This window comes from Schistocerca piceifrons, chromosome 4 (genome assembly GCF_021461385.2).
Source record: "Schistocerca piceifrons isolate TAMUIC-IGC-003096 chromosome 4, iqSchPice1.1, whole genome shotgun sequence".
Taxonomy (NCBI): Eukaryota; Metazoa; Arthropoda; class Insecta; order Orthoptera; family Acrididae; genus Schistocerca; species Schistocerca piceifrons.
This window is the reverse complement of record NC_060141.1, coordinates 770876062-770897165: the sequence shown is the minus strand read 5'-3', so window position 1 is coordinate 770897165 and position 21104 is coordinate 770876062. Positions and strand designations below refer to the sequence as shown.

General features: G+C 38.1%; 1 protein-coding gene across 1 annotated transcript in view; it reads right to left on the bottom strand.

The window, feature by feature from the left end:
* Positions 1-21104, bottom strand: part of LOC124796164 (Down syndrome cell adhesion molecule-like protein Dscam2) — a 93495-nt gene that overhangs the window by 42599 nt on the left and 29792 nt on the right. The window contains exons 5-8 of the mRNA XM_047260255.1: positions 20351-20505; positions 20113-20130; positions 18450-18548; positions 2693-2878 (exon numbers count right to left, since the gene is read on the bottom strand). Coding sequence (XP_047116211.1) covers positions 2693-2878; positions 18450-18548; positions 20113-20130; positions 20351-20505 — 458 coding nt within the window. The remainder of the gene's footprint in view (positions 1-2692; positions 2879-18449; positions 18549-20112; positions 20131-20350; positions 20506-21104) is intronic.

Below are 21104 nucleotides of genomic sequence, written 5' to 3'. Positions count from 1 at the left end.
AATCACATCAATTACAGAGGACAGTGAAAAAAAAATCCTACATTGCACCTGCATAATACCACCAAAATAAGACCTGTTGTCTTATTTTCATCACCTTTCAACACTTTCTGTTAGAAGGTTGTTGGAGACAAATACCATTTCATAAATACAACTAAAACCATACTGGGTGCAAGTTAAAACATAGGTTATAATTGTGACACTGCTATGGCAGACTGGTTTTTTAGGTGACATTAGTATTATTTCCCACAGTTAGAAATCAGCATTAATTTGCAATAAAAGCAACAGGATAAATATTAGTAAAATCAAAAGTTCTTGGATGTAGGATGTAAACTGAATTGCTTTGTCCAGAAAAAGATAATGAGGATAATAAATTATGGAAAGCTTGCTAATAAATCTGCCTGAGATACCACAACCAAACAATGCTACTTTCACATGGTTACATAAACAAACACAATAATGGTTGTTTTAACAATTATGATTCTTGCAGTACAGAAAATCTGTTTGTGAAAGTACTCAATATAATGTACAAAAGTTAAGAATGTGATAGGATAATGTGTACACACAGTATAAAATGTAGAAATAGAAACCTTCAGTTTTGTACCAAATTTATCCAATTCTGTCACTAATAATTTCACTATTCATTTTCTTTCATTGTTTTTATCATTCCTGTCAGTCCAAAAAGTTTCAAGACTGATTAATAAAAAAAAGAAGAAACCTGAAGATGATGGTTGTAATGCCTCAGTTGTTCTACATAGCCCCCCCCCCCCCCCCTCTCCAGATTGAGTAAAATGAATAGAACGTTCATACAACCATGTAAAACTGCCAGAAAAGTATTTCTTTGAGATATCATTCAACTTGCATGTTAAAATGGCTTCAATGTTGGTTATGCCATCAAAGTGTTGACCTTTCATTCAGTTCCTGAACTTTGTCAATAAAACAACACCATGTCTCACCACCCACGATGATCTTTTCTAGAAAAGAATTGTCCACACTGTGACTTTCAATCAGGATGCAGCAGATGTCCATGTGGTGTTCTTGATGAGGAGTCAATTTGTGTGGAATAAACTATGTGTACTCTTTTCTCTTCTTCGCAACATTCTGGAGTATGTCTTGAACACTTGATTTTTGAGACAACATTGACACACTATGGTCATACATCTACTACTTACCACTTCCAGTTGACAACAAATTGGGTCGAAGGCAAATTTGTTGTTTACAATTGTTAATTCAAGCTGCCACCACAGTTATTGCACTGATGTCACTAATATGCCAGAAATAAAATCAGTCTTGGAACTTTTTGGGTGGATAGTTTATTTCATCACTATGCTTCTCAGTTGTGTTCTATTCTATTTAATTCTTGCTGTAATATGATGTGAAACATAGTGTGTTATGTTTTGCTGTTTTTTAGGTTAAATATTTCACAAATTCCTTATCTTGTGCACATCAATATTATACCAAAAACTGTGTCTGTCCACTGACTGATTCTCATTCTGAACATGAAACTGTGCATTTGAAATCAAATAAATGCCATGTACATAGTGTTTCATATACGATACAATTGTTGTATCCAGCACTGCAAGGAAACTAATACAGAATAAGCAGGTCCCTTCGCTGCATAAGTTAAGGCCCGTTCCTTGGACTCTGACAAGTGGCATATTGTCTTTAGCCAAATTGGATAACTGAGGAGAGGCATTAGAAAGAAATCTATGAGTTACCACTCCAGCCCGGTGCATTAGCAGCATGTTTGCAGAGCTGTGCACAGAGTCAAACCAGAACCATATGAATCTGTTGCTCAACATGACTAATGCAACATGCTACTGCAATTTGGGGCTGACAGAGAGGCTGATTGATCATGAAATGCTCTTTCCTTCTCTTGAATCATGCTGCATTTATTAGAATATATGAACTTGCAGAACAACTGAAGCTGCAGTTCTGCAAATTCTCATAAGTAACCTCAAGATGTGAAAACAGGAGTGTGGTGTGCAGTTAGTGCAGCATAAGTTATCTGACTGATCATTTTCAACCAAACCATAACTTCTGATAGGTAAGTAAACAGGATACTGCAATCTCTTTTCCGGGAATTAATTACTAACAAAATAACCTATGGAGGTGTTGAGTGGCAGACAGACGAAGCTTTGTTTACTATTACATGTTCATTTAAATGTGCCTGTTTGCTGCCCAATGCCTCCTCTATGTGGTGAGTAACAGTCTCTCCTAATTCATGCTGTTATTATTCCAACCTTAGGTTTTCCATTGTTTGAAATGACCTGTAGTTATTTCATGCAGGATAATCCAAGAGCACATTCTGCCACTGCATCTGTGACAACTATACAAGGTGTTTTGAAGGCAGGAACTTTACTCATAATAAGGTCACACACTCTGTGACTCCCAACTGGTTAACAGTGCAACAATTTTCTCAGTCTCCTTTCCAAGAGCAATCCTATTTCGTCTACTTCATCAAAAGCTGAGACACCACCCTGTTAGAGTCCAAGGAATGGGCCAGAGAATATGTGACAGTTAGAACCTGACTCCTGGTATTAATTCCCATGCAACAATGGACGTAGTGTTTACATCATACATGAAACACCATGTATTTATACTGCCTACCATATTGTACATGTGTTGTTACTGAATGTAAAAAGGTAAATGACTTATTAAAAAACTATTTCTACGCCAGTTTCAAATTACTTGCCTTTTCCTTGTGTGTAAGCAAACAGAGTATCTGTGGGGTTGCTGTGTCCAGCTTGATTGAAAGCCTGAATATAAAGCTGATACTTTGAGCCACACTGGAGGTTCTCTAGATTAAAGTGGTTGTCTTCAGCATGCAGAATCATTTTTTCCCATTCACCAAATTCTCGTTTGAAATGTAAGCTATAACCTGAAAATAAAGTTATATTGAACATCAAAAAGACTGTTTGAATCTACTATGCTCATGTTTGAAAGCAGTTTTTACTAACAACAGGATCAGAAAAAAGAGGGGGAGTAAACTAGATTGTGACAAACAGCATCAACTTTGCAGTAGTCTTCCTGCCAAACCTTACTCACTCGTTGTAACAAAGAACAGTGTGGGAGGAACTAGAAATAGGAAATGTAACTTCTAAGTGGTATTAAAATACAGATTTTTTTCTGAAATTGATGGTATAAGTAACCCAATCAAGAGGTTATATTCTGTGCATTACAAAGAGACCACTGTTATACATCCTCATAACATTAGTACTTCTAAGGTCTCGGCATGTTCCATTGGTTTAGAAACTATTCATGATAAGTACACTATGATGACAAATTATGAAGCATATTAAATGAAACAATTAAAATAAAATCCACATAATTTCTGGTTGCCCTTCAATAAATTCCCATGGCATTTTCAAAACAATGGACTATATTTTAGCACGAATTTGTGGCTTTAATGCCATAGTTGTCTCAATAAGCCAAATTTGTTCAAATACACGTCTTTATTATTCATTTTTAACTCTTGGGGTGTGGAATGAATTAAGATTCCTTTAATACAGTATTGCATGACTATAGGCTGTTACATTAATTACTCATTAGCATTAATTTCTCTAACAGGTAGTATCTCCTCTTGAGCTGAGGTCACAAATGGCTTTTCTGCAGAGTTATTCTAAATGCAACATTCCCACCCTATCAAAAGACAGCAGGCCATGCAAAAAAGTCAAGCACATACAAGTGAGAAATTCAAGATGTGGCTTCCCTGTATAGGAGTTTAATTAACTCAAGTGCTGTTACTGTTTCTTTTGACAAAGACAGCTCTGATTCCTTCTCCTGCCATGAAATTAGATCAATAATAAAATTTGAATAATTGAAGTGGCATCATTTAAATTCATTGTCAGCTCTGTTTAGTATATGGACACAACATCATGAGCATACAGCAGCTGTATTGTTAGAGCACAATATTATCCAGAGTTGTCAAACTGTCCACAGGGAAGAGTGCAATAGGTAGCCATTGTTCATCAGTGATGACATTGTTGAGCAGTTGCTACTTGCACTATGGAACTGGGAACTACCATAATTATGAAACTCTGCAAGAATTTGAAAAGACCATTGAAAACAAGAGCAGTGGGGTGGACAGTGTAGATATTTTGTCAATCCATGAAAATTCTTATCCAGGTACAGTTCATTTCCTGCATAAATTAGGCTGTAAAGTTTTTTTACCGTCCATCGTGTACTACTGTTTGTACTTCCAATATCTCCATATTTTCTTGTGCCTGAAGATACGACTATCAATCAACATTTTTCAGTGTAAGACAGCTTTCATATGCTTGTTCTAACCCTGTGCAGCAACCTTCTGTTACCCAGGAATACAAAGGCATGGTGTGAAAAATACCTTATTTCTGTTGGTGACTATGCTGAGAAGAAGGCCAATGGTTTCTGTATCACTTTTAGTAAATGTTCCTACGTATCTGCATGTTCTCTTTGTTGATGGCCCCTGGGAAACTTATTGGATCACCATAGTATTTAATTCCTGTAAAGCATTTGACATTTCTTATGTTCATGGCACTCCCACTCCCAGCCTCTTGCCAAAGGGATCACATCGCTGAGAAGACCCATGTGCAAGACTTGCCCATTCACCCACCCAGTACTTCCTATTCCAGTCTGGTCACAGGCTTATCATACCCTACCAGAGAACCAGCTACTTGTGAAAGCAACCATGTCATACACCAACTCTGATGCAATCACTGCACAGATTTTCTGTTGGTATGACAACTGACCAGCTGTCCAGCAGAATGAACGGCCACCACCAAACTGTGCTCAAAAACAAATTCTACCACCCAGTGGCACAACATGTGCCTGAACACTACATGCTTGATTTCAATGGCTACTTGACAACCCAAGCCATCTGGATCCTTCTCTCCACCACCCTTCTGAACTACACAGATGTGATACACCTTCACTTCCACAATCCTCCTGGCCTCAGTCTCTGTTAGATCACTGTCCCCACACCATACAACCAACAATTTCCCCTTCCTATCTCTTATCACCATACCTCCACATCATGTTCACTGTGCCCCAGTCCCCAATGCCTCTGGCAACTGTGCATCAAATGCCTAGCTCATACACATGTGTGCACATGACTCAATGCTTCTGTTGTTCAGTCAGTGATCTCCTTTACTCCCTAAAACTAAATCCTAACAGAAATTTCCTAATATATTTCTTATGTTCTGTCAAATGACAAAAAATCCCTAGGTTAAGTCTCCCATATTTTGGATTGCACAAAAGAGGACACTTTCTATATTTTAGAATATAAAAAGAGGACACTTCCATATTTTATAATTAAAAGAGGATATTTTATTCAGTGGACATACAACAACTATTTACTACTATACATTAACAGTGGAAAACTGACAAAAGGAGTGGAATTTACCATCACAAATAGTTTTCAGTTAATAAATTGTAGGAATCACTTCTGTATGCATATTTGATGAATGTAGTGACCTAGAAAAGATAAAAAAAATTGGTTGCCCTCATGAAAACACATTCTAACACAGCTTTTTCGAAACAGGCCCAGACTCCTACAGTACCAATATTTACATTGAGAACCACTGACTGTTCACCTATTGTTGACGTGTAAACTTTGGTGGGCTCAGAGAGCAGAGCAAGAAGCACTAGACTACAGCAGGCTGAGGAGAGGTATGAGGGAATGCTTCTGCTATCACGTTCAGCGGTACTGATCATCTCTTGTGGTAGAAATAATGTGTGGTAACAACAAGGTTTCCTAAAAGCTTATTAAAGAGATATTCATGTTCAAAAGTTGTGGTATTTGTAGCAATGAATATGAAATTAAATTAAAACTGTTATAACACCATTGTTGTAGGGTTGTATAGGCTGGCAGTAGCAGCATGTGACACAGCGTCTTCCTGCTTCTATTGCCAAGAAAAAGATTGGAACAATGGGCTCACAGGTCAAGAAAACGTGAACAAACTATAGGTATGCTTTATTTCCACATTTTTATATTTAGAAACAATTACACACCTTATTATATGTTTCCCGTCATTTGCACTTTGTTAAGAGTAGCCCAAGAGTACAGCTTATCTTCCTTAATAGTCATTAGTCATTCATTAGATAGCTGTGGGACTCTTTGCCACTAACAATTTTATAATCATGTTGTACTTGCAACAGGAAGTGCACAGACAAACTGCTCGTTTATTTTGCCCAGTGACTCTGGATTAGAAAGAAAAGTCTTGCATTGTAGGATGGAAAAAAAGATAGAGAGAGAGAGAGAGAGAGAGAAGACGAAGAAGAAGAAGAAGAAAAGAAAAGAAGAAGAAGAAGCCACTTTTAGCAGTTCTGAGTGGTAGAAAGAATGTATGAATTTCTCAGAACATATGGTAAATCATGGTTACACTCATGTTCTTCATTTACAAACTTCTTCAGGCAGCAGTGCTCATTAAGACATTTTGTGTCACCTACATGTACACCTTTATCCAAAAGATATTTAATGGTTGATTCTAAGTCCTTCCATTCAGGTGATTTTTGAAGAGATATCTACATAAAATATGTGAAATCTTGCATGGAGTCAAGCACTTCTGAAGATATTCTTAACAGCTGTTGTGGAGTCCAAATATTGCTGCAGTGAATTTTTCACATCAATATCCAGTCCATTTTTACAAAACGTACATTCACATTCCAATTCATTCCTGCTATGTCTATAAAACAAGGATACTTTTCTTTTAGTTTTACAGCAAACCAGCACTTCCTTCCAGGTATATTTGTTATTAGTTTAATAGCTTATTAAACACCAGCTCATTCCTGAAATCATGGCCAAACAATGACTGCGAATATCTATGCGCAACACCATGAAACCTTATCTTAGGTGGTGCAGGAAGAGGAGGAAAAACAGAATATGAGTCATCACTGGGAGAGAAGGGGTATGGGGGAAAGAATTTCCACCGTCTTGTTCAGCACTGACAATACTGGCCCAATTTCCACTTATTAAAAATTACACATAATAGTAACAATATTTTGAGACAGAGAGAGAGAGAGAGAGAGAGAGAGAGAGAGAGAGAGAGAGAGAGAGAGTAGTGTAGAGACTTGTGTGTCCAAATGTGGTTTTGCCAATGTCAGACACTGCACTGAACCAGTGTTGCATAATTTATTTTGAACTAAAATGACTCAAAATTCCAGACTAAAGTAAATAAGTAATACACAAAACTGATCCACATAACACAAATATGGCTTTAGCCACAAACCTCTGAACAATAACAGAAATAAGCCTCTCATGATTCACACATAACAAGACAAAAGAATCACACAGAAAATGCAACATAAGTGATGCACAGAACAACTGATGTGAGTGGTACAAACTATAAGAACACAGTGAGTGTGAGTCAGCACTGCTCCATGCATATATAGGCATGAGTTGCCGGTAGATGGCGTGGCAGAGACAGTGCCATGTACATGCTTCCTACAGGCAGCCTCTAGTGGCCAGTCCATGCTGAGATAGCTGGTGGTTGATTTAAGTACACACATGCAGTGATACTACACCAGGCACACTCACACTCATACACACTAGTAGCAGGATATAGTACACCTCTCCCTCATGTGAAGAGGGCGCCCTGTTGATGGAGGAGATGCCAGTGACCTGATGAGAGATGCATCAATTGGATATGGAGTGGCAGCAGCCAGTGCCAACAGCAAGGGTGGGATGATGTGCCAGGTGAACACCAGAGGAATGCAGGCACGCCTGAGGGTGGCATCCCATGCAGCACCCAGTGACATCATCGGGGAGTAAGGTGCCATCACCATTTCTGTCTCATCATCAGTGGGCAGGTCTCAGTGCAGAGGAGACAGGGCTGGACCCACCAGTGATGATGGCAAGAGAGCTGATGGAGGCAGCCCTACTGGAACAGCAGTCTGCAGCAACTACCCAAGGCTGGAGACAGACTGGCAACTGGTGCTAGGAAGATGGAACTGCAGGGTGCTACACATGGGGGAGGAAGCCAGTGGGATGGGTGTGCCTCCATAGCAGGTGAGGACGGGCTCAGGGTGGAGGGTTATGGGGCAGGCTGCAGTGATGGTGGTTGTACCTGCAAACTGGTAGCATCCGGTGACAAGCGGGGGCATAACTGATCAAAGTGGTACTCTAACAGCCAATCAGCCATACAGACATCACAAAGATGTTATCACTGGCGGGTAACAACATTGGATGGTATCCACTTGGGCTGGTGACCAAGCCCTCATGCCCACACCAGCAATCCCACTGTGAAGTGGCCAGACGAACCTGACTGTGGCAGGTGTGGCACAGGCCACAGAAGGTAGAGGGGCCTGTGTGGCTGCCAGCAGTGAACCAGCTCAGCCAGGTACCCTTCCCGGTAGGCATGAAGCAATAGGCGCTCAGAATGCAGGGAAGGGTTTCGTCTGGCAAAGAATCCACAAAAACTTTTCATTTGGGACTTACATGTACACACTAGTTTTTCCACCTCACTATTTTAATGGAGGGTGGAATGGTGGAACTGTAACATGATGAATTCTGTGACAAGAACAAAGCAATTGAAAGGTGTGAGAAATGAGCTGAGGCCCATTATTGGAAACTAAGGTACAAGACAACCCCTCAAAAGAAGAAAAACCCTCAAAAGCTTATGAATTGTGACGTCAGCCAATGTTGACACACACCAGAGAATGTAAGGAAACTGGGAAAATACATCCACAACCAAGAGCCAATAGGAATTCAATAAAGGACCCATGAAATAAACATGAATGCATTCTCATGGCTGCCCTGGAGTGGGCCAGGAGGACATGGAGTGCCTGGGGAGCTACCTACTGGCTGCCACACTGTTCACAAGCCACAAGAAAACTGAGAATTTTGTCATCAATGCCTAGCTGAAAAACATGTCTCTTTAGGGGAGAGGTCTTCCGTGAACAATAACAAAACACTGTCAAAAACAGAGAGGTAATACTATAAGGAAAAATAGTTGCACACAGAGACCAAAGACTGAGCCAGCGGCTTATCTGGCCAGCCTTGTTGAACAAACCGAACCACATGGCAAAGAACTTGTAACGCCGGAAATGCATATTCTCCTATTTCCATCTATTGTACTATAATTTTTTTCCTTATTTTGTTACCTGAAGATATGACATTTCTGTGTCTTTATGTATTGTAATTGTTTTACTATATATATATATATATATAAAAAGAAAGCTGATGAAACTTACCAAACAAAAGCGCTGGCAGGTCGATAGACACACAAACAAACACAAACATACACACAAAATTCTAGCTTTCACAACCAATGGTTGCCTCGTCAGGAAAGAGGGAAGGAGAAGGAAAGACTAAAGGATTCCTTACCCTCTCCCTAAAACCCAGGTCGATAGACACACAAACAAACACAAACATACACACAAAATTCTAGCTTTCGCAACCAATGGTTGCCTCGTCAGGAAAGAGGGAAGGAGAAGGAAAGACAAAAGGATATGGGTTTTAGGGAGAGGGTAAGGAATCCTTTTGTCTTTCCTTCTCCTTCCCTCTTTCCTGACGAGGCAACCATTGGTTGCGAAAGCTAGAATTCTGTGTGTATGTTTGTGTTTGTTTGTGTGTCTATCGACCTGCCAGCGCTTTTGTTTGGTAAGTTTCATCATCTTTCTTTTTAGATATATTTTTCCCACGTGGAATGTTTCCCTCTCTCTCTCTCTCTCTCTCTCTCTCCCTCTATATATATATATATATATATATATATATATATATATATATATATATATATATATATATATATATATATATATATATATATAAAGATGAGGTGACTTACCGAACAAAAACGCTGGCAGGTCGATAGACACACAAACAAACACAAACATACACACAAAATTCAAGCTTTCGCAACAAATTGTTGCCTCATCAGGAAAGAGGGAAGGAGAGGGGAAGACGAAAGGAAGTGGGTTTTAAAGGAGAGGGTAAGGAGTCATTCCAATCCCGGGAGCGGAAAGACTTACCTTAGGGGGAAAAAAGGACAGGTATACACTCGCACACACGCACATATCCATCCACATCTGTATGTGTGGATGGATATGTGCGTGTGTGCGAGTGTATACCTGTCCTTTTTTCCCCCTAAGGTAAGTCTTTCCGCTCCCGGGATTGGAATGACTCCTTACCCTCTCCTTTAAAACCCACTTCCTTTCGTCTTCCCCTCTCCTTCCCTCTTTCCTGATGAGGCAACAATTTGTTGCGAAAGCTTGAATTTTGTGTGTATGTTTGTGTTTGTTTGTGTGTCTATCGACCTGCCAGCGTTTTTGTTCGGTAAGTCACCTCATCTTTGTATTTATATATAATTTTTCCCACGTGGAATGTTTCCTTCCATTATATATATATATATATATATATATATATATATATATATATATATATATATATATATATATATATATATAATAGAGGGAAACATTCCACGTGGGAAAAATATATCTAAAAAGAAAGATGATGAAACTTACCAAACAAAAGCGCTGGCAGGTCGATAGACACACAAACAAACACAAACATACACACAAAATTCTAGCTTTCGCAACCAATGGTTGCCTCGTCAGGAAAGAGGGAAGGAGAAGGAAAAACAAAAGGATATGGGTTTTAAGGGAGAGGGTAAGGAGTCATTCCAATCCCGGGAGCGGAAAGACTTACCTTAGGGGGAAAAAAGGACAGGTATACACTCGCACACACACACATATCCATCCACACATACACAGACACAAGCAGACATTTTTGTCTGTGTATGTGTGGATGGATATGTGTGTGTGTGCGAGTGTATACCTGTCCTTTTTTCCCCCTAAGGTAAGTCTTTCCGCTCCCGGGATTGGAATGACTCCTTACCCTCTCCCTTAAAACCCATATCCTTTTGTTTTTCCTTCTCCTTCCCTCTTTCCTGACGAGGCAACCATTGGTTGCGAAAGCTAGAATTTTGTGTGTATGTTTGTGTTTGTTTGTGTGTCTATCGACCTGCCAGCGCTTTTGTTTGGTAAGTTTCATCATCTTTCTTTTTATATATATATATATATATATATATATATATATATATATATATATATATATATATATGTCAATGTATAATTGGTTTGTTTTGTAAATATTATTTGTATTTTTACGCTGGATCTTGCCTAGGGAAAACTATGCTATCGAACGATTACATCGATAGGTCGTGTGGAGAACCAAAGTGTTTAGGATCTTTGGGTAGTGTTAACTCTGCTGCGTGGAGCGCGGGGCAGAGAGGGAGTCTGGCGGGAGTAGGGCAGTGGAGCAGGTGTGTTGTGTGACGCTCCCGCGAGTTGCCGCGCTTTCGGGGTTTGGCAGCATGTAATTGCGATCAACTTGCTATGTTAGTTTCTGACACGGTGTCGTGGACGGAAGGCATTAGCTGGCACACACCAAGAGCCCGTTTCAGCTGGAGACCGTGTTGAGAAGAAGGCGCGCCAACATCCAGCTTCTGCAACAGCGATGGCCGACAATGAGTGACTGTCGCCACCTCCTTGATCGACGGCTTCAAACCTTCAATCAACCAACAAGGAAGACTGGTAGCACATAAAGTTTTAGAACTGTATGGCAGACCTCAGCTTTTCAAACTGTTAAATTTTTCTCACTAAATTACAGCAACATAGCATGAACCTTTGTTGCTCATTGTCCCAACTGCATTACCAAGCAGGGCCCTTCCTTTTCCGGAATGAACCCGAGTGTCATTGAAATTCAAACGCCGGCATTAAAGTAATATCATTCGATTTCACTGCTTTAATTTCAAAGTTCAGTTAAGGTATTCATAGCTGGCTACAATATTTAGATTACACAAGCACAAATTAAGAGTGCAAGTTTTGTTACCGTATTTTAGCTTACCTGTGACTGCAGCTCAGCTTGGTACATACTAAATTTTACTATTGTTAATTGTTCAGAATCATTTAATTCAAGTTCAAAGTTAAATCTCTTATTTCTAACTTGCGTAGATTCAAGTAGCTTTTGAAATGATTGTTGAGGTAGCCCAAGACTAACCGTATTTTACTGAATTTCGATGTGCTTCAGAAACAAAGCTCACTATTAATTTCAGTCACTAAATTAACTTTCAATTTTCCGGTTTTGTTACTTCTTTTGCTAAATTAAGTCAAAGTGTAGCGAAATTTATTACTTCTGACAAACTTTCAGTTTTCACACTACATGTGTCAACCTTCAGTTGCCACGCTTCTAGTGCTAATTATATGTGTAATAACCTTTCTTTTTCAGTTACTATAGTAGTTGTCCATAGGACTGGCGACCGTAATTTTCCCCAAATCTCAAATATCTAATTAATGCCAATTAATTGTTAACATGACGGCCGCACATTTACTTTCTTTATTAACTTTACCCCTTTTCAAAATTAATTTCCACCAGTTTCATTTGCATTTTTCCTTTCATGTAGATGTAACCCTTTCCTCCCTCTTTACCGACAGATTAACTTCAGTGACGATTGCTTTTCCCAAATTTCCATTAGGTACACGTGGTTTAATTTTTCACTGTCATTAAGGTCGATAAGAGAGGAGGAGGTTACAAACTGGGTCGGCAGCAGACAGCAGCTGCTGTGCGCGAGCTTGTAATTGGGATCTCTTGGTTGTGGCCTGCAATGCAATATTAGGATGGAAGCAATGCAATTCTTCATGCTCAAAGTCAGGATCAGGACCCACAGGAAGGCAGGACAGGGCATCCACATTGGCATCTTTAGACAAAGTTTGAAAATGGATTTTGTAATTGAAGTGAGACCAAGAGCAATGCCCAGCATTGCAGACAGAGTGCTGCCTTGTCAGGCACAGAAGTGAGGAAACCAAGAAAACCAAGGGTTTATAGTCAGTAATAAGGTGAAACTTGGAGAGAGGGGAAAAAAAAACACTCTTAAATTTCTGGACAGCGTAGACTATGATGAGAGCCTCTTGTTTCACCTGAAAGTAACATTGCTGGGCTGGAGTGAGGGATAAAGGTGAAAGCAACAGGTTGTTCTGAGCCATCGGCATACTGATGTGCTAGGACCACACCACAACACAAATTCAAGTCTGTCACACCAAAACCAAACAGTACTTTCTGAGTCTTTTCATAAGCCCCCCAATCCTCGGCTGAATCAAGTTGTGGAGGAATAATAAGTGGCTAGACTTGTGGAACCTTCACCTGTATGTTAAACAAAGCTGACATTGTGGTCAATGCCAAAGTAAGCTGTTCAGTTGGTGAAACCACACTTAAGGACTGCACACATGGAAACCACCCCATCCCTGCTGCCAATTGTGTAGTAACCAAGTAATAAACAAAACTGATCCAGGTAACACAAATATGGCTTTAGTCATAAACATCCATACAATAACAGAAATAAGCCGTTAGTGACTCCACACATAAGAAGACAAAAGAATCATACAGAAGGTGCAACATAAGCAATACGCAGGACAGCTGATGTGAGCAGTACAAACTAAAAGAACAAAGTGAGGATGAGTCAGTGCTGCTCTGCACATATATAAGCATGAGTCGCCAGTACATGGTCTGATGGAGACTGTGTCTTATGCGCACTTCCTACAGGCAGCCACTAGTAGCCAGCTCGTGCTGATACCGTTGGTGGTTGATTTAACTACACTCAGCGCAGTCACACTCACACTAGTAGCAGGCTCCAGCACAGACGTATTAACATACCTTAAAATTCCTTCCAGGTGCAAATTTTAGGGCCCAAAATTAGGACCTATCTGGAAAAATCCATATGTATGGTAGCCCTGCCCAAAAAGAGGATGTGTCTGGAAAAATCCATATGTATGGTAGCCCTATATCATTTGCCACTTGATAATTGTTAGTTTTTTCTCCTTTCTTTACTGAATTCTAATATGATTTGTGTTATTGACATTAATGATGGCCCTATATACACTGTTATGTTCCTCAAGTATCTGCATCCTACTTATTTACATATAAATGTGCTTGTAAATGAGCATCTTCCTCTGCACATCTAAACTTGTAAACACATCCTTGTGGATACCTGAAGACGTAAATTTGCTGAATACGTAATTTACTTTACACAGACATAGATGCTTGCACCCAGGCTGAGCTTGTAAGAAAAAGAATAATCAAATTGTTTATGAGCTTGAGAGGAACAAAATGTAGTGTGATCCAAATTAACAACCCACGAGTATTATATTAAATAGAGGAAAAGGCCAAATTCCTGACCAACTTGGAAGCACACCCAGATTGGGAAAATCTAACTGTAACATATGATTTTAGTGCACTGGTTGGTTTTAAAGCAGAAAGGCTTTGTATTCAAGATGGGTCTTTGTGAAATAGGTACCATGGCTACAGCACAAAATTTGTTGGATCTGTTCATTAGAAAGAACCTGACAATGAATAATTCTTGCTCTAAAAAGAGACACCCATAGGATCACACAATACTGCTTGGATAACTGTGCAGACTACAAGATTGTCTTACGAAAGACCAACTGTTATGGTTTGAATGGTAGCATTGGCAGGTGAATTGAATTATATATGCATTATACAAAGCAGAAGGTGATATTTAATGATATTTATGGCATCCTGTTTCATATGATGGCACACGTTAAAGGGTAGAGTGCCACGTGGATCCATTTTGGGGCCTTGTCTGTTTATCTTAACTGATGATTCCCACTTTGCACGAACATTAAGTGCAATAATATGTATTTATGTATATGTAAAATGATGATGTGAGTAAAATGTACAAATTACTAACTACTAAAAAGATGTATTTATATGTATGCATAATGTATAATCTAAAAATTAGTAACAACTATACTTATATGAAATATGTAAAATGTACTTTGACAAAGCCAACTGCATGGTAAACATGCTGAATGGCTAATAAATAAACATATGAACATATAAACATATGAAAATATGAATTTGCACATTTTGCCGATACTACAATTCTGTTTGAAAGCTGAACAGCGAAGAAACTAGAAAATAAGTGCAATACTTTACCTGTAGACATCTAAGCTTAATGGCTTAATGCTAAATATTGAAAAAAACTCAATACATGCAATTCCATGTCTCTCAAGAAAAAAATGAAGCAATCCACTAGAACTATGATAATTTTATACATTACATCATGAATCTTCTAATTTTGTGGGCATTCCAGCTGATGGCCAGTTAAACTAGTCTGGGCTTACTTTCGATCTTCATAAAAGATCAGTTTTGCAGCTTACGCATTGTGTGCAATTACCCATGCTAGTGATATGGTTGCTATCAAAGCTGCTTATTTTGGTAATTTTCACCCTATCATGTTGCTAAGGGAATCAACCTTAAGCCAAAAAAATCCTTGTGAGACAAAAGAGGGCTGTTAGAATAATGAGTCATGTTCACCCAATATGTCCTAGCAGAAATCTATTCCATAAGTTCAAAATATTAACCAAAACATCTCAAAACTAGTTTTCTTTGACGTTTTATATCTCTAATAACCATTCTCTTTTTACATCTAATAGTGGATACCATAATCACCATACAAGGTCCTAAAATGATTTACATAGGGATTAAAACATGTAAGTCTTGTACAATTCATTATTCTGCCACAATAATGTTCGACTCTCATCCATCAGATATCAAAGTTTACCTAATATCTTGCCTACATTTATACATAAATTAAGAAAATATGCTATGAAAAGTCCTTTTGTTTCTTGATGAGTAACTGCAGATAAATCAATGACTGGTTTTCGAAATTTGTATTGTCATTTGAATTTCTATTTTGAATGATAAAATTCATAATTCTTGCTGAAGGTGGACAGTGTATGAATGTTTTTCTACGTAAGTTTATTTATTAATTTATGCTGAATTTTTGTTATTGTAAATATATTTATTGAATCTCTATGCAAAGGACTTGGAAGAGCAGTTGAATGGAATGGACAGTGTCTTGAAAGGAGGATATAAGATGAACATCAACAAAAGCAAAATGAGGATAATGGAAAGTAGTCGAATGAAGTCGGGTGATGCTGAGGGAATTAGATTAGGAAATGAAACACTTAAAGTAGTAAAGGAGTTTTGCTATTTGGGGAGCAAAATAACTGATGATGGTCGAAGTAGAGAGGATATAAAATGTAGACTGGCAATGGCAAGGAAAGTGTTTCTGAAGAAGAGAAATTTTTTAACATTCAGTATTGATTTAAGTGTCAGGAAGTCATTTCTGAAAGTATTTGTATGGAGCGTAGCCATGTATGGAAGTGAAACATGGATGATAAATAGTTTAGACAAGAAGAGAATAGAAGCTTTCAAAATGTGGTGCTACAGAAGAATGCTGAAGATTAGATGGGTAGATCACATAACTAATGAGGAGGTATTGAATAGAATTGACTAGAAGAAGGGATCGGTTGGTAGGACATGTTCTGAGGCATCAAGGGATCATCAATTTAGTACTGGAGGACAGTGTGGAGGGTAAAAATCATAGAGGGAGAACAAGAGATGAATACACTAAGTGGATTCAGAAGGATGTAGGCTGCAGTAGGTACTGGGAGATGAAGAGGCTTGCACAGGATAGAGTAGCATGGAGAGCTGCATCAAACCAGTCTCAGGACTGAAGACCATAACAACAACATGTTTCTAAAGCTGACTCATTACACATCCTTATGATTTACCACAGTATAGATTCAAGGAATTCCATGCAGATAAATAAAAAATAATTAAAAACTGCACAGTTAGGTTATATGTTGACAGATCATAAGAATGCAAAACTGTGAATGGCCTCAAAGTTATTCCAAATGAATATCTAGGAAGAGATCATAAGCAGCTAGTTGTGGATGTAGGTGAAAAAGACTTTTCCAAGTCTATGAAAAATAACCCTTTATTAGGCCTGAACCAAGTGTACAGGAAAAATTAAGAAAAGGTTTTAAACTGGTAAATGAAGAATAGTATGCTGCAAATTAAGGAGGCACATTGAGCAGACATACCAAGCGTTAAAAGAAATGTCAACTAAGTTGAGAGGTAGTAGTAGCAGTAACAACAGAAAAGCAATGATAATAAATGTGATCCACAATTGCACAATTTCTGAGATCCAACTGCTTCTTCACAGAAAGGCTGAAAGATTTTCGGTGGTGGATATGAGCACATTCATTACTTTGGTACTCCATCAACAGGGCCAACTTAGTGTTTCAATATCTTCCTGTATCATAGTATTCTAGGTGCATATTAGTCTGGCAAGAGTTGGCTTGCAGACAGTTGTGTGGTTCAAGTTGTTGTGTTGTGGTATACTTTAGTTGTGTCAGTCTGTTATTGTATAGTCAGTTACTCATATCTCTGGGTATGTGTCATGATATTTTATGCAATTACATAAATGATTTAGCTTTTATGTTTACTGTTATTGTGCTGATTGTATGTATGAATGGTTCAGGATATTTTCTTTTTTTCTTTTCCATTACATGTTCAGAAAGGACATCTCCTACTCCACAGATCTGCTGTAGTTTGGCAAATGGAAGTATCCTGTGACTCCACATCTTCTAAGGTGAAAAATGTCCATGTAACAAAGTCTCATATAATAAGTTGTTTAGTTTACTTTACCATGTTCTCAAGCATCTCAAAAGGTAAACAGTGGAGGGGCTTACTCAGTTTGCCTGTATCAGCTGTAGGAGCGCATGCTACATTTAGTGAATAAACATTCAGTAAATATTTTGTGATAATTACAAGTTGCATTCACATGAGTGTGTGTGTGTGCCTGTTTGTGTGAATGTGTGTCTAGTGCTGACAAAGGCCTTAATGGTCGAAAGCTATGATTGTGTGAATCTTTTTATCATGCCTATTGCGACTCAGCATCTCCGCTGTATGGTGAGCAGCAACTTTCCTTTTTTGACATTATCAACTGAGGGCGAGGAGGCCCGTGCATGTCCTTATAAAGACACTATCCCCATCAGGCATTGCTGGTGTAGTGTTGCAGGCACATGGTTGCCCAGGTGACAGTGGTTGGTTACTGGGCTGCCCCTGATGGCAACCTCATGTAGTAGTGAGTGCGCTGTTTTAATGTCGGTGTGCACTATGCTTGCTGTAGTAATCAGTAGATGTAGAAAATAGGCAGATTACTACAGTATATCCATTGTTCACCTTCCACAAAATTGTTCATCTCACAAGCCCACACTATGCTCTTTCCAAAAAGCAGTTAATGGCAAAAACCGAGCTCATGAAGATCATGTGGACATATAGAAATCATATACTGAACCAGGATGATGCTTCAAGAAACAAACTTCTCTTTCAGCAGGTCAAATATGGTTGTTGTAACTTTATTTTTGTGCTCAATACATGGTTCCTATACAACGTATTTCATATAATTGCCTTTACAGGTCTCCATTAGTGTGACATGCAGATACATCATGTCTACATACACATTTGTACTGTACAAGTCAATGTGCAGTGTTTTGTGGAGCATTCACTTTACATTTCTCACCAATATAATTTGTGCAATTAAAAAGTATGAAAGTCAACTACAGGATTGCAAAGTTATAACATTTAATTCCATCTTTCATACCTTCGGGCACATATATACTATTGCCGGGTGTTGTCCACTGAAGTAACATGCTGGTTTCCGTAGCAGAAGACACTTTAAAATCAACTGGAGCAAGTGGGGCTATAAGAATGAAACAGTTAAAAAAAAAAAAAAAAAACAGATCACTTACAGTTGAAATAATTACATTCAATCATAAATGTAGCAACAATTACAAGTACCAACTGACATAGCAACAATTACAAGTACCAACTGATACCAAAATATTAATAATGCTTTAACAGCTTTGAAATGTGTGTGCTCATGTTTGTTAACAATCTAAAGTAGAATAATAATCGTCCTCACAAAAATAATTAGCTCAAATTAAGGAGCTTGGTGAGTTTATTAAGAAAGGTTTTCAAAAGGGACATAGAGACTTTTTATGCATATACTTTTACTGTTTGTATATGTAGTCTATAACATTGCTAATCCTTGTATGATGGCCTTTTTCTACTTAGCTTCTGTCTTGTTCTTTGTTTTAGTTTCCTTGCAACTGTTTCTACAAATTAACTCTGCAGTGTTCTATGTAATCGACATCTATATATTCCTCAACTCATTCCATATCCTAGCATCTTAATCACTTGTAAGGATCTATGGAATATGTATGTAAATAAATAAAGAGGAATTTACTGTTCATTATCATTATTTTCTGAAATGTTTCTATTATCATTTTTCACCTCTCTTTCATTTTCTCCCATCTCCTTTTCTTCTTTAATCTCAGTTATTAACTATACTATTCCTTCCATTTCTCATTTCTTTCCCTCTCTAACATCTTTACATCCCACTCTGTCCTTTTATCATTTCCGACTGAAGCTGTCATGGTCCTTACCAACATGCCTTCATCTTTCTCTACCTTTCTCATCACAATATGTGGGCCACTTTCAACGTGGGGTCTGAGTTAGGTGTACCTCTTTACAACCTACCCAGACATATCCCTCTTTCCTTCCTGAGGAAGAACTAACAGTTCATAAACTTAAGAGTAGGTTCTTTTTACTTAAATGTGTGTCTCAGCAGAACTAGAATTTCACTTTCTGAAGGTTAGTACTGGATAAAAATTCTCTTTCCTTGCAGTTTTACTAAAATTGTCATCTCATGAAAAAGCATAATTGACTCATATCTGTCAATTATTTCAATGTAAAAACTGAAGTGTACAATCAATTATAAAGCAAAAGAAATCAAGAGCGAGAGATTACAAAATCAGACTGTTGTAGACGCCCAATAAAGTAGAGAGAGGAACTATTTTCATGTTTAGAGGCAATGGTTTTGTGCATACAATTTTCATTGGCCAGTGACTCGTATGCCATACAAATGTTATCACACCTTCATTAATTATATAACAGAGATGGATGGATATGTTCTTTTCAGTTGAGCAATTTTGTATTACAATTCTCAATGTTCAATATATATTGGAAGCTTATCAATTTCTCCTTCATTATTTAATGAGTACTACAAAGTAGCTAAAACAGAGGCATTCATAAAATTACATAAATTACATCTTCCCCACACTTAAAATTGCACCAAAGAACATAACTTTTTTTTTATATCTTTAGAATATTTAAGTGCTTGCTTGCAGCTGGTATGACGGTGTGTTAATGAACTTGTTCCTAAAGACAGAGTAGAAATTTGGAAATTTCATTATTGTGCTTACCACCATGACTCCTTCGGGCTTTGGAGGCATGTAAGAAGAGAAAAGGATTCTTTTATACTTAGATTTTCAGTAATGATTTCCTTCATAATACTACAGCTCTCAGAGAAGTCTTAAAACCTAGGAAATTAAGAACATTCATCAACTTAAAAACCAAGTTACATGCAATAATTTACATAACTGATCTTTTTCAGCTAATCACTTAACAATATGAAATACTGACATATATTATTTTACTTACTTTTCACTGTGACAGTGTATGTTATTTCATCAGTTCCCAGTACGTTTTCTACTCTACAAGAATAATTTCCTGCATCTGTTGTTTGTAGTGACATCATGTGAAGAGTCCATTCTGTGTTGATGCGAATCTGACCATTTTCCTGGATATTTTTCCCCCTGTAAGTCATTTACATGTAAGAGTCTATTGGAAAAAATAAGATAAGAAAATAAATTTTTACTATCTAAACGCTTGTAAGGGGATGTGGTAGTGTTGATATCAACAAAGATAGGGATACATATCACAATGGAGAAATGATCAGCAATATTTTGATACAGGAAGTGACATTCATACATAACAAAGACAACAGTGAACAGAACATCAAACCCTTAGACCTACCATTAATTATTAGCGCCCTGTCAGAAGATGGTGCCTTATGAAAAACTGATAGATCTGCCTAACATAATTCTCTGCTTCCTATTAGTTAAAGATAAAGTAAATTGGTTGGAACTTCCTGGCAGATTAATACTGTGTGGTAGACTGGGACTCAGACTTGGGACCTTTGCCTTTTGTGCTCGAGTGCTCTATCGATTGAGGTATCCAAGTACAAATATGGCCCACCCTCACAGCTGCACTCTCATCAATACTTCTTCTTCTGTCTTCCAGACTTCACACAGGTTCCCTGCGTGCCTTGCATGACTGGTACAGCAGAAGAACCTCTGTGAAGTTCAGAAGTAGGAGAAGAGGTACTGATGGAACTGAACTGTGAGGTCAGGTC